Raw genomic sequence first — 18,295 nt, 5'->3', positions numbered from 1 at the left:
CAAAACTTGTGACTTTTTAAGTCAATAAATTTTAGAACCATCTTGCCTATAAACATACTCAGAGTCTCCTACATTAATTAGTTAATCAAATTATTCTTGCTTTACTGTGGTTAAGCACACTATTAATTGGTTTGTGTGTGTCATTGAGTCTAATCCTCAATAATTCTCTATAAAGAGTTATTCTCTATAAAGTGGGAAGAATTATTCCAAATTTATTGTTAAAGGCCGAGAACCATTGAAATTAGAATTTGGTCCAGCCCTGCTTTGCTATACTTGAGTTTAGGTTTGTAAGATTTAAAGTAATTTGTGTAAATTGTATGGCGCATTTTTCTTATAAAAGTGTTGATATTAATGCACTTTGGTTGAGGCAGGGTCCACCAGGTATCTCGGGCTCCCTGAAACTCACTATATAGTGCAGACTGACCTTGACCTAGGGATCCCCTTGACTCATTCGTCCAGGTGTTGGAATTACGAAGTGCACCACTCTTAGCTAACTTTGTGGTTTTGCTTAAATTTATTTTCTTTTATTTAAGAATTCTTCTTGTTTAATTATATACTTTTTTAATTTTAAATATTGTCCAGAAAGGAAATTGTAGCACAAATTCTTTAAATACTGAAAACATATTGAATTTTATTTTAACTCTGTATATGAGTGTATTAACTGCCTCTTCTTTGTTCCCTACAACAGTACAATAAAGAGTCACTGGAGATAAATAACAGAAATGGTTTGAGTTTGTAGATAAGGCAAATACTTCCACACTTCCATTATTATTAAATTATTAAGAAAATGAAAAGTTGTTTTAATTTTTTTTTCAAATTTATTTGAAAATATCCAATGCCTTAAAGAACACCTAAAAGTTTCCCAAGGGAAACTGATCTGGGCCAGCATAGCCAAGCAGTTTTCCCTTGGCCATTTGACATTTTCTACAGGGTAAAGTGTCAGTACTTTTCTCTTTAATATTTTATGTATTGATCTGGTAAGAAAAACTGCTACCATTTAGTTCCCTTTTAGTACGAATGTAATTCAAGTTTAATTTTTATGGTAACATTACTTCATGCTGTTTCTCCTAAGGATTAAAATATTAAAATAATAGCAGACAGTTCCTTGTCAATAATTATTTTGCAACATCCATGCCTACTAAAGCACACTCTGAACTACTACAATAATGTGCTTATTTTTCAGAACTTTACCTTCCTGGAAGTAACTAATGAACCTGACAGCGTGACAGTGTCTGTAAAAATATATAGATTGGCAATATTCAGCTACTATACATTCTGGTTAACAGCAAGCACTTCAGTTGGAGACGGGAATAAAAGCAGTGACGTAATTCATGTATACACCGACCAAGACAGTATGTAAATCAACACATGTCTTTAATCGGAAAACTTGACACTCTCATCATGTCAGGAACTTCTATTTGTTTTCATTGGCATTAAAATCTGCTAGACATATTTAACTACTTGTCCTAGGAGTTTAAATATATTTAATGTGGCTCTGACTATTACAACTTATAACAGCTTCTTCCATTTTTTCCTGCATAATATTATTTTCATAGGGTTGATGGTTTTTATTTTAACACTGTGCTGCTGTGAATGAACTGAGGGGTCTCTACAGGAGGGTTCTTTCTAAACGCCTGGAAATCGAATGCTCTTTATGACTTTACTTCTAATGCCCGCTAAATCTCATTTCATTGTTCTGTTCTGTTACAGTCTCCTATATAAGAAGTGCCATAGTTCCTGCCCATCATACTTTATAATAACATTTGAATTGTATAGATTAAAAAAAAATCATAAACTAACCAATATAAACACGACAAAGAAATACTTTGCTTGTTCTTGGTAAAAATAGCTTTTGAGTACTGGACAGGCTCAACCAGGCTTTCTTATCATCTATTCATTAAAATCCTGTTGCTTCTGTTGCGTTGAGAGATGTCAGAGGCATCCAGAATCGACAGGGAGGAACACTCCTGCAATCCTGGATAACCTTTGTGATAGTTCAAACACCTGCTCATTTGTTTCAGAAGTTGCTTTGAAATCCCAGCAGCTAACTTTCTTTGCTGACTTTGAATCCACACAGGACTTCATGAAGCAGTTTTTAAATTGTCTTTGTGACGAACATAATAAAAATATCTATTTTCAATTAAAAAAAATTTCTTCTATGAAGCTTCTTCAGAAGGCTGTTCATGCTGAACATTCACACAACTACGATGACTGAGCTCTTGATTTTGATTTTTCGTTTGTTTCAGTTTCAGTTTTCAGAATGCAGTGAAAGGTGGATTACTGTCCATTTCCCATGTGGCTTCTGTTTCCATTTTGTTTAATATTAAGGATTTTTTTTATGTGTATGGATGTTTTACCTGCATGTATGTGAGTGCATCAGGAGATTAGAGTTCCCTTGGAGGCCAGCAAAGGTCATGAAACTCCCCTGCCCCACAACTGGAGTTCCAGAAGATTGTGCGCCATCATGTGCACTCTGGGAACCCAATCCAGGTCCTGTGGAAGAGAAGAAAGGTCTCTTAACTGCTGAGCCATCTCTCCAGCCCCTCTCCTTGTTTATTTTTTAAATATTACTGTCCTATTGAGAAATGTGTAGCAGGAATCTTAGAAAGTCTTATTAATAAAATCAAACCTGAGGCCAGTTATTGGGGTGAACTGGAAGGTTAGAGAGACAGAACAAGCCACAGCTACCTCACCTCGCCAACTTCTCAGCTGATCTTGTTTCCTCAGACTAGAAGCCTCTGTGTCCTCATATCTGAATGGTTCTCAGCTGAACTGTGCTGCACAAAACCTAAAAGTTTAACCAGCCAAATGCTGATAGTTTCTGGTCTTCATGCCTTATATATCTTTCTGCCTTCTACCATCACTCCCTGGGATTAAAGGCGTGAGTCATCATGTCTGGCTGTTTCCAATGTGGCCTTGAACTCACAGAGATCCAGATGGATTTCTGCCTCTAGAATGCTAGGATTAAAGGCGTGTGCTACACAACTGCCTATCCTAAGTATCTGGTAGCTTTTCTGTTCTCTGACCCCAGATAAGTTTATTAGGGTACACAATATTTTGGGGAACACAATACCACCACAGAAGTGACTTTGACTTAAATTTCTGCTGAATTAAATCCCAATGTTCACTGTTTGAAAAAAATCATTATGTTACCAGTATAAATATGAAAGACTTCTCTTTGTTCTTGACAAAAATAACTCGAGTAGTGGACATCTTCACCAAGAGAATACAATCAACAAGCTAAAATATATAGTTGATGAATGTTTAACAAAACCTTTTAGCATACTGTGGTCAATATCATTTCAGACACTTTATAGATTGCTCCCAAGATAACTGCAACCCCCATAACAGTTTATCAATTATAATTGCAGCACCATAAAGTAATAACTATTTGCTGTGTATTGTGTCTTGTGAGACTTTCAAATTTATATTGAGTCTAGTTGATATCCTAAAATTAAAATTTTATAAGTGGAATAATTTCTTAAAGTGCAAATTCAGGTTAGTGTTTGATTGGCAAGAGACATCTTGTTACTGGAGTCAGAAAATCTTAGAGTTAAATATTCTTACTACAAACATGACTCTGAGCATCATCTCTGTGTATTTAGATAATCTTTGGAATAAGGAAATCAAACATTTTATTTAGATAATTACTAAACCATTGATTCTACTTAGAAATACATGTTGCATATAAACACATGTAATCCTCATATGGTAAGAAAGGAAAGTCAGGAGAATATGATAGAAGCACAATTACTACATGTGTTAAGAATGATAAAGCTTATTTTGAAAATTTTCCATATTAATAAGGATATGCATTTTTTGTATTTAAATAATTTACATGCATGAGCTCATGTTGATGTTTCAATAATTACATTCAATTTATAAATTTTTACCACTGGGATAACCAATGGCTTTTATGTTCTCATCACTACCTACCTCAGTACCCGAAGGGCTTGTTGGAAACCTGACTTCTGAGTCCATTTCGTCAACTGCAATAAACGTGAGCTGGACGCCACCAGCCCGACCAAATGGCCTTGTCTTCTACTATGTTTCACTGAATTTACAGCAGAGTTCTCATGCCATGAGACCGCCTGTGATTACATATGAAAACAGCATATATTTTGATAATCTGGAAAAATATACTGACTATATATTTAAAATTACACCGTCAACAGAAAAGGGATTCTCTGAGACCTATACTGCCTGGCTGCATGTCAAAACTGAAGAAGACGGTAGGCAAGACCCTGTCTTTGCTTTTTATGAGGATTATTAATGTCCTCTTCGTTTGTATTGTGTTTTTTAACAAAAGATATTATTTATAATTATGTTCTCAGGTAATTATCTTTCCAATAGACATAGGGGCTTAAAATTATAAGTCTACTAATAAAATTAAGTCCAATTATATTTGAAGCATCTTCTTTACTAATGAAAATTTGTTATCTCATTTGACATTCTCTTTTTCTTTTATAGTTCCAGAAACTCCACCAATAATCAACACTTTCAAAAATCTTTCCTCTACCTCAATTCTCTTATCTTGGGATCCCCCATTAAAGCCAAATGGTGTGATACTAAGCTACCATTTAACTTTACAAGGACCACATGCAAACCACTCTTTCATCACTTCTGGGAACCACATAGTCCTGGAAGAACTCTCGCCATTTACCTTATATAGTTTTTTTGCCGCTGCGAGAACCACGAAAGGACTCGGTCCTTCCAGTATTCTTTTCTTTTACACAGATGAATCAGGTAAGCCGGGAGATATGCGACTTTAAGAGATTTCTCTATTCAGCTCGCATTCTCTGTTGTGAAGAAACAGCCTGAACAGTGAAGAACTTTAAATCCAGCTTGTAGCCAACTTACCATCATTCGCCTACTTTGCTGATCTCTTTTCTTTTCCTTTTCTCTTTCTTTTTTCCAGTTCAGGCTTCAGAATTACCTGCTCTGTTTAAAACTGTTTTGAAGCATAGGGTTACAAATATAAGAGCAAAATTACTTATGGTATTCGTTTCTAGAATTACAATGTGTGGTCATTTTTATAAATCTCTCTGAGTTAGTTTCTTGAAGAAGCTAGACTCAAGATAGTATTTCTGTGTTACATGTTTTATGAACACAAGTTTTATAATGTGTTTCCCTGCAGTGCCTTTAGCACCTCCCCAGAATTTGACTTTAATCAACTACACTTCAGATTTTGTATGGCTGACATGGAGTCCAAGTCCTCTTCCAGGCGGTATTGTTAAAGTATATAGTTTTAAAATTCATGAGCATGACACTGATACTGTATTTTATAAGGTAGGTTGATTATAACAGCACATATTTATTGCAGACACTCAGAAACTGAATTAAAATGTTTTGAGCTGGGGGAAAATGTGCTGCTTCATATTAAACAGGGGAGGGAGAGGAGAAATAGATCAGTAGTGGGATATTTGCCTCTTACGTGCAAAGCTCTGGATTTGACCCAAAGCGCCACAATGATTAATTGAACAATGGTAACATTTGTTTAAAAGTCTTCCCCCCCCCGAAACATGGGATGTTTGTGGAAAATATAGGGAACCATTTATATAACCATATATTTATTAAATATAGGGAAAGCTGAATACTTCTTGGAACAATTTACTTATTCTCACAGTTTCTACATTTTAAGAACTAACTGTACCATTTAATTAATGCTAGGGAATATACAGTAATTTGTATGGTTTATTTCAAATCTAATATATACTATACTACTTTTATTGAAAAAATAAGTATCAAATGGATCTTTTTAACCTTTTCACAAAAATGTTTATACTGGTCTTGTGGTAATCTTTTCTGATGGCATGTGATGCTACCCATCCTGATCATTTAAGATAAATAATTATTCTGTGACTTTCAGTGGTAATTCATTTGCAATCCTCAGTAGCTCTTCCTTATTCCAATTTTTAGGACATAGAATCAATGAGAAATATGCAAAGCACCAATAAAACAATGCATTTGAACCTTAGGTGCATGAGTTCTAGTGTTTGATTGCCAAAATAAGTTACAATGAACTAATATCTACTTAAGAAATTTCTCTCTCTCTCTCTCTCTCTCTCTCTCTCTCTCTCTCTCTCTCTCTCTCTCAATGGCAAATGAAGTCCTGGGATATTTTTATTTGCCAGAAGAGTGCAAAATACAGAGTTAACATTCAATATTATATATATTATAATTTATTTCTATGATAAATCTGTTTTTTATAATATATAGCTTACAAAGACAATAGTAGAAAATCCAGAGCAACAATTATGGTTCGTTTGCTTATTATTGTCATCATGAACTATGTCTTCCTTCCTGGAAATTAATATATTATTTTAATATCTGATAGGTTGAGTAGAATTTGCATTTTGTAACTTTCTAAATGTGGAATGGTTCCCAGAACCATAAAACTTGTATTAGTGACACAGATGTCTAGCCCTTTATTATCAATCTCAAGTTTAATCTCAGTGTTTCCTCATAATTTCGTATTGCCTATATGGGCTACAGAAAATATTCACAGGAGAGAAATAGTTTTCTTGGAGTAATCCCATCCTTGAGATTACCTTGTATGTGCATTGGAGTGTGCATGTATATATATGACCTAATTTCCATTGAATGATGATCTTTAATATAAACACTCTTAGCAGAACAGTAAAGCAGAGGCTCTGACATCAAATTACCTGGTTCAAAGGCTCAGATATTTCTATTGAGATTCACAGTGATGCTTTATAGAAATTACTTATCCTCTTAAGATTATTTTCTTCAAATACAAAATAAGAATTAAAAAGCTTCATATGTTACTGAAGATTGTAAGGGTAAAACCATAGAAAATACCTTGAACAATACCAGCCATTTAATAAATATATTATTGTTCATTGCATACAGATTAAAAAAAGAATAAAAATTCCCTGTAGTGTCCTGGTAGCTTTGAGCATGAAAGAACATTATATTGTTACCTGAATATGATTTCAATATCTTTAAACATTCTTTTTCTCTACTATGTGTTTTCCATTAATATTTCACTGGTAGCAAACATACAATTTTATGCCACAAAATATTAAGTATATAATTTTAGAGCAAGCAGTCTTCTTTTTTAAAAATCGACTACATTTGATTACTTCTGTTTGCCATCATTTTTAATCCTTTTTAATGATTATATTTTTCTTCAGATTCCTTTAAATCTCTTCTCATGTCATTCCCACCTCTAAATATTTAGTTTACCATGCCGACTCTTTTCACTCTGGCTTTCACTGCTACCCTGTTTTTCAGCTTTCCCTGCCAGATTCACTTTATGTCCTTTTTAATTCTTTGTCTGCTGTTTTATTCTTTTTCTGTTCTCTATTACCTGTGTCTTTGTGGGGGCAGACGAACATTAGAGCCACTCCAGATGCCACTGCCTCTTCATCAGCCCACACTGACATTGACATCACTTAGAAATTTGGGTTACTCTGATGGGCTGCAAGAAGTCCTTTATTTAGTGAAAAGCTTCTTCTTTTTTTTTTTTTTTAGTAAATTTATTTTACAACATCATTTAGTTCAACATAATAGCCACAGATTCCCCTGTTCTCCCACTCTCGCCCCCCTCCCCCTCCCCCCACCCCACCCCTCATTCCCACCTCTTCCAGATCAAGGTCTCCCCTGAGGACCGGGATCGACCTGGTAGACTCAGTCCAGCCAGGTCCAGTCCCCCCCTCCCAGACCGAGCCGAGCATCCCTGAATAGGTCCCAGGGTTCAAACAGCCAACTCATGCAACCAGCCCAGAACCCGGCACCAACACACCGCTGCCTCCCAAACTGATCAAGCTGAATGACTCTCACCCGTTCAGGGGGCCTGATCCAGTTGGGGGCCCCTCAGCCTTTGGTTCATAGATCCTGTGCTTCCATTCATTTGGTTATTTGTCCCTGTGCTTTATCCAACCTTGGCTTCAATAATTCTCGCTCATATAAACCCTCTTCTTTCTCACTAATTAGAATCCCAGTGCTCCACCAGGGGCCCAGCCGTGGATGTCTGCATCCAGATTCCTCAGACCTTCCTTGGATGGGGTTTATGGCACAACTAACAGGGTGTCTGGCCATCCCATCACCAGAGTAGGTCACCAAAAGCAATCTACAGATTCAATGCAATCCCCATCAAAATACCCACACAATTCTTCACAGACCTGGAAAGAATAATACTCAACTTCATATGGAAAAACAAAAAACCCAGGATAGCTAAAAGAAACCTGTACAATGAAACAACTTCTGGAGGCATCACAATCCCTGACTTCAAGCTCTACTATAGAGCTACAGTAATAAAAACAGCTTGGTATTGGCATAAAAACCGACATGTTGACCCATGGAATTGAATTGAAAAGCTTTTTAAAGACTTACTTTTGTGTAAATGTATGTATTCAGCAGCTAAGAAAATACTTTATTTCAGTGAATGATTACACTCTCACGTTCAGCCACTTCCCTGGTCATCATTCTTCTGAAAAATCAAAATGAATTTTTATCATGCCTCATTTCTTATTGAAAGTAACACATTTTGTGGACCTTAATAGCTAATATAAAGTTTTCTTGCTGATGGGGACCATGTTATGTTTAGTAATTCTTATAATCCACAGATCATCTCTCAGCATGGTTTGTCAATAGCGTAAACGTATTGGTGGAACAAGTCGCCATAGCATTAGTGAGCTTGAGGAGATTTTCTTTTTTAAAAACGAATTTGAGATTATTATTACAGCATTTCTTCCTTCTTGCAAACCTTCCCATATATCCCTCTGCTCACCTCAAAATTCATGAATTCCTTTCTCATTAATTGGTATTGCAAGAATATATGTACATATATATATATATATATATATATACATATCTATTACTAAATACACCTGCTTTCATGGAGATGATTTTAAAATGCAATCTAGCGTTATTATCAGTGTAGGTGCCTTAAGACTTAGTGCTCTTTGGATGGCGCAGTAGCTCAGCTAGTGAAGATTCTTGCCACCAAGCCTGACCACTTGAATCCAATCCCTGGAACCACCCAGTGAAAGGAGAGAGCTTGACCTCCAAACAAATGCCCTGGCACTCCCCCCCCCCGCCCCCCCCCACACATATAAGCAACTAGAAGGATGTTTTTGGTAAAATTCCCTAGGGAAATGTGCAATAAACAGTCAGTATAGTTTATACTTTGAGAGATACAGTTTAGTATTTGTTAGGCTGTTAAATGACTTGACTTTTCACTTTCATTAGGATGTGTTTTCTAATAAAGCTCTTTACTATTGGCAGGAAGTTTTTCTACAAGAAAGCATATTCTTCTCTGGTCAACTGTCATACCTTTTAAAGTTTTTCCCCCCACATTTTCCTAAAAATATTGTCAAAATAGAAATTTAGGAGTTGTTTTGAATTTCCAACTTAAGTTCAATGGAGACAGAAATTTTGTTTCATCTCTGACTTTCTTTCCACTGAGTAGTAGTAGCTGACAGATAAGTAAACATTTACAGATATGTTGGATATCAGGAAATAGGTGGATGTGAATTTGGAAGAAATGACTACTAATGCTTGACCAGAAACTGTACTTAAATTTGAAACTTTCACTTAGCAAATTGAAAGGAAATGAATAAACACATGATTCTAAAAACTGTTCAAAACCCCAAATGATGAGCTTCTTCAAGACGCAGCTCATCCTTGCATCATAAACATGCCCTGTAGCACAAAATATTAATAATTGTTACTCTTAGGAATTTATGAATAATAATAACTAAGTGGATATGAATATTAATAACTAAAAGGAAATATCATTATATTCAAATATATCAGGAAATTACAAATAAATATTTGAAGATGCCTTGTGACTAAGGATCTTTTGCTTTTCAGAATATTTCAGGTTTTCAGACTGATGCCAAGCTTGTTGGGCTGGAGCCTGTCAGCACCTACTCGATCAGTGTGTCTGCATTTACCAAAGTCGGAAACGGCAATCAGTTCAGTAACGTAGTGAAATTCACGACTCGAGAGTCCGGTTAGTCACAGTTTCTGCCTCTGCGATGTTTGCTCTCATATTTAATCAAGACTTTCACCATCCCTCTCTTTTTAATAAAATGTTGTTTAGTATTCCTCTCAAAGGGAATTGAATTCCGGTGCCTAAAGGTTAGGCTGGGTCATTTCTGGAATCATATATATGTATTGATACATGCATGTTTACATACAACTTTTCCCCTAGACCTGAGTAAGAATCTCCTAATTCTCAGGATTACCCTTGGGGCTGGGAAGAGCAAGGAAGTGAACCAGCAGTCACTTCTAACACAACCATTTGGCTTTTCATGAGATGTGACTAGGACTTTTCTTCCGGAAAAGATTTGAGATGCAAGAGTCCATGTTGCCTCTTGTACGTCAAACAGTCCCCTCATAACATGAAGTACTATAAAAGGCGACTGGCCTAGTCTCCCAGCAATGGAACCACTGCAGCACAATGGTGTGAGCCCCATCTAGACTTTGTGTAGGCCTTGGATAATTTTTCTTTGTGAATTAGGTAATGGTGGGTTAGACATGCCCCTTTCCTTCTGCTAACTGGGTCGTATATTTGACGACACTCCTCTTCCTCTTTTATTTTTAACAATTACTACTGAATGACTGAAAATCCATTTTCCAGTCAGTTCATAGCAGCTCTAGATGGATTTGTATTAATGAACCTCCACATGAGATTGGAGGTTAAAGATGCTAAATCAGTAATTTCCCCATGAACTTGCAGACACTTGAGATCTTCTCTCACAGCATGCCTACAGACAAATCAGATCCCTAGTATTTAGAGTGGATAAAGCTCGAGCTGGGCAACCAGTGTCTGAATTAGAATCTGAGCTGCGTGGCTTGTTGGGTGTATAATCTTGACAAAGGCTCAGGATTCCTCCAAGCTCTGTAGCTTCAACTGAAAGGAAACACACATTAGTCACATACATTACAGGAGTGCTCTAAAATAGTTAAAAAGATCCGTTAGATCTTACTTATTAGCACATTTATCATGCAATCAATTATGTATAAATATTATTATAAGTATTCCCTGCTCTGAATGAAGAAGCCACAATCCAGACAAAATAGGTGGAGCATACCTTCAGAACTTATTGGCAACCCAACTAGAACACCATCCTTGTTTTTTGTAGGAAATGATGGCAATAACTAGGGGATGTGTGCATCAGCTTGAGGGAAAATATCTAAAGATTTTCAACCTATAAAATATTTAGTAATGTTCACACAGAATGAATAAAAGTTGAGGATTATCTTACATAAACTGTATAAGATTATATTTTTCAGTAATGAAGTTATGTCACAAAACATAATGCTCTGATTGCAAAAGTGATATAAAATTTACATATATGTATATGTAGACCAGGCTGTCCTTAAACTCAGAGATCCACCTGAGTTTGCCTCCCAAGTCCTGGGATTAAAGGTGTGTATCACCACCACCTGACTCATTTTTTTTTTTTTTTGGTTTTTTCGAGACAGGTTTTCTCTGTGTAGCTTTGCGCCTTTCCTGGGACTCACTTGGTAGCCCAGGTTGGCCTCGAATTCACAGAGATCTGCCTGGTTCTGCCTCCCGAGTGCTGGGATTAAAGGCGTGTACCACCACCGCTCGGCCCATTTTTCTATATTAATTGCTAACTATTTGTTGGGAGTTTGGAGTCAGTTAAGGAGATGTTCCCAAAACTTATGATTTGTGTATGTCAGACACATCTTAGTATTGTCTTTCTGCATTGATGTATTCATCATACAGAAGAAAGGTTTATAAGAGATGCATTTAGGACCAGAGAACAATTGTTGAGAAGTCATAGATTTCTTGAATTTTCTTTAAATCACATTTATGTAACAGCAATATTCCTTCTTTTTCTACTATGAACAATTTGTAATCTGTGAATCAACCACATACTGATTTTCTTCCATTATCCTCATCTTAGCATCACAATGAAGTTATGCTATTAATACTAAAACTAGGGGGCATTATTGGCTATTTCCAGTGAAAGTAGTCAGTGTCTCTAAACTATAATCATTCTCATGGATGGGGTAATACTCTTCATTCATGTCAACTACATAGAATGGACATCAGAGAAAAGAAGTTATTGTCAAATAAATTGAGAGAAGTTCTAACATAAAAACCAAGGACCCTTTAAATAATATCTCTAGTCACTTCCAAAATAGTCCCTGTTCTTCCAAAGAACCCCAGTATAATTTTGCTTATGGGCTTCCCATCATTGTTGGGCCTGGAACAGTGATAGTAGACAGTTTTGTGCTGCAAATGTTCTGTAATAATTATTGAGAAGTTGTATCATCCTGATTATGAAAGCTGGCATTCGTGACTGCCTGGACTTGAGGCCAACCCATTTCCAAAACTATGAGAATGTGTTTGCTTCTTGGACCTAGGAAAATATTCCATTAAAGACTCAATATTGTAAGCATTAGCAAGATAGGAGAGAAAAGGGTCCATTGGCCATTTATGTTAAGAACTTATTATACACATATTGGAAAAGTTGACATACTACATTTTAATTTTTTTCTTTGTATAATTTCATTTTAGCTCTTGGTTTCATAGTTTGACAATTTACTATGTGTGTATAAATTTTAACTTTGAGTAATTTTTTTCCCTTAAGTTCCAGATGTTGTACAGAATATAGAGTGTATGGCACGTAACTGGCAGTCAGTATTAGTGATGTGGGATCCACCCAGGAAAGCAAATGGGATAATTATCCACTATATGATAACATTTGAAGGAAATTCTACAAAAGTTTCTCCCCAAGACCACATGTATACTTTCACCAAACTTCTGGCCAATACATCATACATCTTTGAAGTAAGAGCGTCAACCTCAGCTGGTGAAGGCAAGGAAACCACGTGTAACGTCAGCACATTCCCTGAGTCAGGTAACTAGTATGGAGTATGTAGCTGACCTGAAACAGGTAACTGGTGTAAAATAGTTAACTAAGCCAAAATAGGTCATTAATAGCATGAAGTAGTATGAAGTGTGTAACTGACCTTGAATAGATGACTTACATGAAAGCAGGTTACTAGAATGGAATAATAAATAGCATGAAACAGGTAACTATTAGTAGTATGAAACAGCTTACTAGTTTTAAATGAGTAACTTATATAAAATGGGCAAATAATCTGAAACAGGTATGGAAGCTGAAATAGATAAGTAGTAAAAAACTGGTACCTAACCTGAGCAGTTCATCAGTATAGGACTAGCCTGATAACTAGCCTGATATGTCTAATGATAACTAGTATGAAGCAGGTAACTAATCTGAAACTATTAGCTATTCATAAATAGTATCATATATTTGTCAGTAGTAGTTACATGACACTTATTTTTATTAGTGTGTCTGTGCAGTAGGTATGCCTATCTCTGTGTATGTGTTTGTATGTGTCTGGGGATGTGTGTATGAGTTCATACACATATATGTACACTTGTGTGTGGTTATGGACACCTGAAGCTGACATCTTTTTGATCCATGTCCACCTTCTATATTGAGTCAGGGTCTCTCAGTTGAATGCAGAGCTCATTGATAGGGCAACTGTAGCTAACCAGCTTGCTCTAGGGGTCCCACATCTCCTCCTCCTTCTAAGCTCTTAAATAACAAGTAGGCTGCCATGTCCAACCAGCATTTACATAGGTTCTGGGGATTGAAACTTTGCTCCTAACACTTGAATGACAGGTGATTTACACACTCAGCCACCTCCACAACCACTAGAGCACATTTATAGGAAAATATAAAAGTTTTGTTAGAAAAGGAAGCATGTTCTTCCTACCCATGTGATCTCTGAGTACCAACTGAGTGCATATGTGATCTCTGAGGACCAAGTAAATGCATATTTAACCATCTTCACTATGGGACATTGAAAGGAAGAAACAAAGGCAGTTATATAATGATAAAATCCTCTAATGTATTGAGTGTGTTTTATCATTATTTAAATAAAGAAATTAACATGCAAACTTTCCAGAATATATCTCTTTAATAATTGTTTTCTTGGTATTCTTGGTGCTTCTGTGGACTCTTAAGACTTACGTATCAGAGTCCTGTGCATCCATTTTTCCTTTTCTAAACACACAGATCTTCCTTTCAGACCATCTGAGCAAAAGGAAAATGTTACTCAGCTCTAGTCTGTAAGAAGAAACAGTCACAGCTTCTCAACACTGTTTCTTTGTGCTGTTACCTTCCTTTTACCTTCTCCCATAGCCTACCAGACTCATTCTCCATATCCTACTGGACTCATTCTTCATAACAAGGCTTCTCTGGCTGTCATCATCCCTGATGAGAGCTGTGGTAGGACCCTAACTGTTTACCACTTCACTGACACTTCCTCATCACGGGACTATCTTACCAGCCCCGGCCCCTGGTGAAAGCCTCATCACCTAATTTGACTTCACATTTCTATCTTTGACGATACAAACTCAGATCTTAGAAAGGCCTGCCTTCCTCTCCAGTGTCCGCATCCATTTAATTCCCACTCTACTTTCTAATGCAAAGCTCCTCAGAGCTCACAATATCCTTCCTTTGCAGGTTGGAATGGTGTATTGCAATAGCATCTTCTGCTTCTTAGGTTTCAAACAATGTCATGATCTTTTTCAGAGGAAGATCTTTAACTCTGAAAAGATCCCACTCTTTACCCATATTCAAGCTGCTGAATGCTGTTGGAAAAAAAAATAGAAGTGATTCAGCTGTAAATTCCCCTTTCATGATGGTTGCAGCTGCTTGGTCATCTTGGATATGTCTTGGGTTGATACTTTACCAGTTTTCCTATGGGGGAACATATTTACCTACAGGAGTGATATGACTGTGGATCATTGAAAGCTAAGAGTCTAGCATAAAATGGCAGCAGTTAGGTTCAAGAGAAAAGAAAAAGAACATGGCAGACTAAAGAGTTCTTTGTGCTGTGTTTTTACTGCTTCCTATGATGCCTCTGCAGAGGTCTTATCATCCACAGTTATCCAGCCTGCTCTTCAGTTTTGTCTTTCCACTTAAGGGCTTCAGTTGAATTGGTCCTAGCATACAATTTAGATGGCCTATGTTGTGACAGTTTAGATCTGTTACTTAAAGAACAGACTTGGCTGTTTGAACTGTAGAGGTGATATTGAAAGTCACAGTGTGTGGGGGTAGCCCACTTTTTCAACTGCTTCATCTCTTCTCACACTCCAGAAACTCTGTCTCAGAATTTATTACCGATTAGAATTTTTCTATCCTCTAGTACTATGTACTTTTACACCTTCACCATCCCTCCTCATATAGTAGATGCCTCTAGCCCAACTTTATTTATTCAGCACAATAGACTTCATCTATTCATCCTAGGAAACAGTAGCTAAGCACATACTACAGACTAGTAAAGTTCAGCTCAAATATAAGACCTGTAGATTTCAATGACATCCCAAGCTTTGGTGGTCCAGATTCCTATAGTCCAATCTTGTTGCATCAAAGCCTCAAGTGATGAAGTATCTGACTCAATACACTGAAGCCTACCACAGGCATTCATAAATTTGTTGAAGTACTGGACTAGAGAATACAGATATGTCTGTGGACAGAAGAATGGCTTCATATAGGTCCAACAAGGGGTGACAAATAATTTCCTAGTGGGTGAAATATTTTCAACTTTACACAGGTGGTCTTAATGAGGGAACACCAGGTTTAAAACAAGTTCATAAGCAGTCTAGACAGGAAAACTGGCAAAAAAGAAAGGATAATTTTGAAATAAATGAGAAGTTCAGACTTTCAAGAACTAGAGAGAGTGCTTGTTATTATTTTAACTATACTTGTGTTCTGGATTAAAGCCAGTCAAGAGAACAGAGCAGATTTCAGTTAACAGAGCCAAGATACAACCAAAGTTCAGTGTACATTAGATATAGAGGCACCTGACTTCAGAGTCGAAATCTTTGTCACAGCTATTTGTTCAAGAGTTTGAATGGATCTTAATTCATGTTTGGAAGTCTATCTAGATGGAGGTATAGTAAATAAAGAATTGGTTAGTCATTGACATCTTGAATGACTTCTTATGCACCCACATAGTTTGCTCTTCTGACCTCTGTCTCAGAATGAACAACCACCAGTCCTCATTCCAGATTTCTGGAGTCAGGATTTTATATTAGCACACCAATTTTTTTCATTTAAATGAGATGATGTAGATAATAATACTCTTAATTCTACTTTTTGCTCTTTGCTTAGAGAGGCCATGTGGTTTTGTTTTTGTTTACTCAAAATTTCTGGCAGAAAGTCCCAAGACAGAAGGAACTTGTCATCTAGGCACTCGCAAGTTGGTAAAAAAAGAAATGGTTTGCATTATTCTGGTAGCTATTTTTATCAGGACTTTTTTCTCTATTTCTGTATATTATTTCCACATACCCATCAGGTGAAAGTAGAACTGTTTCCTCCCAGTCAAATGTAAAATTTCTCGTAATTAAGAAGAATCATTCAGATGAAATATTAATTTGTGCTTCAAAAGTATTTTTCATCTTTAAAATTAGGTGTTGAGTCTAGTATATAATTATATTTATGATTACAATCCTCGTTAGGTATCTAATTTTTTGTCAGGATTCACATGGATTGCTTGTTGATGAGACGCTAGTAAGAGCTAGGAACTCATTGTTCGGATGGAAGCGGTTTCAGAGCTGTTGCGAGCTTCTAATTTATGGTGGAAAATTAGTCACAGTGTACAGCTAGCTCTGAGTCACAGACTCTGTTCTTATTCCTGTCATAAGAAGAAATCAAATTTGGCTCCCTCTCTAACTGTCTGATGTTTGACCTTGACATACATTCTTCCAGGGGTTCTCTCTCTCTCTCTCTCTCTCTCTCTCTCTCTCTCTCTCTCTCTCTCTCTCTCTCTCTCTCTCTCTCTCTCCCTCCCTCCCTCCCTCCCTCCCTCCCTCCCTCCCTCTCTCTCTCTCTCTCTCTCTCTCTCTCTCTCTCTCTCTCTCCTCTTCCTCTTTCTTCTCTCCCCTCTGTACATAAACACACGTGCATGTGTGTAAGTCAGCATAGGACAATCTCAGATGTCATTCAGCAGGTGATATCCACTTTGTTTTATGAGGCAGGGCTACTTACTAGCATGGAACTTGCTGGGGGCCAGGTTAGCTGTCTATGGCATCCATCCCTCCTGTCTCCTTCTCTCAGTGCTATGATTACAAGGGCACCCTGCTTAGACAGAGCATGTTTTGACTGAGATTTTAAAGTAGCATATAAGGCATAAGATATGATTATGATATTTCATTTCAAAAAAATGTCTTTCAGGCTCCTCTGGTCTCCCCAACTCCTTGATTTCCCAGCCCCCTGGCCCTTTTTTAGATGTCCCATGTGTCCTTCTGTCAACTCTGTTCCTCCTTACTGTCTTGTAGGTGTCAGAAGTGGGGCAAAATGGGAAAGTACAAATTCGCCATCTTCCAAGTCCGATCGAGTGTGTCCCTTTAAACGCCTTCGTATTGATCTTCATACCCATTCCACGAGACAGGAGTTGATGGACTGTACGAGGTCCCATAGAGAAGAGTGAAAAGGCAAACATATCTATGGTGCTTCAAAAGTTTTAATGATGCAAAGTTGGACCTTCAGTGCCTCTTGAGAATGACTTCAGCAATTTGGCTTTGCAAGCATGAGCGATGAAGAGAAGGCAGGAGGCTGAGTGGGCACTGGCTCTCTGTGGCTGATTCTGACCAGAGCTAGCACTAATCCAGAACACCCCTCTGCCTTGTGATCTTCCCTGTCTTAGAAATTCAGAACATTATCTGTATTTATTGGAATTTACCCCCCCCCCCCACACACACACTCTTTCACAAGGTAAAATAGAAAACTTTGGTTCTATCATGAGAATTTTCTATTTAAAAGCCTACAGTAATAGTTATCCAGATGAGGGCAAATACAGTTTTGTTCAAATATGGATTGAAAAACTTAGGCAAACAATTTACAACCTCAAATCTGTGCTTGATCTACAAAACAAAAAGTACTGCAAGTTAGTGTGCCCAGAGTTATTAAACACGGAGGCATTGTGGAAATGTTTTAACATTCCTAGACTTGTGCCACATACTTTCAGCTTGGACCAGTTCCAAAGCAGGTAATGTTTGGTATTTTCAAACAGTCCTAGATATCAAATTCTAAATTTAAAAGTTTCTTTTAAACACAATTTTTTAAAAAGTGAATTTGGGTTACTATGTATAATTCTCCTTGACCTCCAGGTTACTCTAATATCCTTCATTAAGTGAACTCCAGGAAGGCATTCTTGGCTTCATCCAAGCTCCAGCTAAAGCCAGCTGTTCTTCAGGCAGTTTTTTAAGACTTATTTAGGAGTCAGGGCATATCCTGTTACCTTATTT

At 37.0% G+C, this 18,295-nt stretch overlaps 1 protein-coding gene across 2 annotated transcripts in view; it reads left to right on the top strand.

The window, feature by feature from the left end:
* The window catches only part of Ptprq (protein tyrosine phosphatase receptor type Q), a 194,034-nt gene that overhangs the window by 65,402 nt on the left and 110,337 nt on the right, over nucleotides 1–18,295 (top strand). For both annotated transcript variants that reach the window (XR_013045512.1, XM_042263333.2), the window contains exons 20-25: nucleotides 1,184–1,352; nucleotides 3,942–4,232; nucleotides 4,471–4,746; nucleotides 5,138–5,289; nucleotides 9,841–9,982; nucleotides 12,600–12,869. Coding sequence is in view for 1 of the 2 variants with exons in the window: in XM_042263333.2 (XP_042119267.2) it covers nucleotides 1,184–1,352; nucleotides 3,942–4,232; nucleotides 4,471–4,746; nucleotides 5,138–5,289; nucleotides 9,841–9,982; nucleotides 12,600–12,869 (1,300 nt within the window). In the remaining variant the exon portion in view is untranslated. The remainder of the gene's footprint in view (nucleotides 1–1,183; nucleotides 1,353–3,941; nucleotides 4,233–4,470; nucleotides 4,747–5,137; nucleotides 5,290–9,840; nucleotides 9,983–12,599; nucleotides 12,870–18,295) is intronic.

The sequence above is a fragment of the Peromyscus maniculatus genome, chromosome 18 (assembly GCF_049852395.1).
Source record: "Peromyscus maniculatus bairdii isolate BWxNUB_F1_BW_parent chromosome 18, HU_Pman_BW_mat_3.1, whole genome shotgun sequence".
Lineage (NCBI taxonomy): Eukaryota > Metazoa > Chordata > Mammalia > Rodentia > Cricetidae > Peromyscus > Peromyscus maniculatus.
This window is presented reverse-complemented; position numbering and strand designations above follow the sequence as displayed.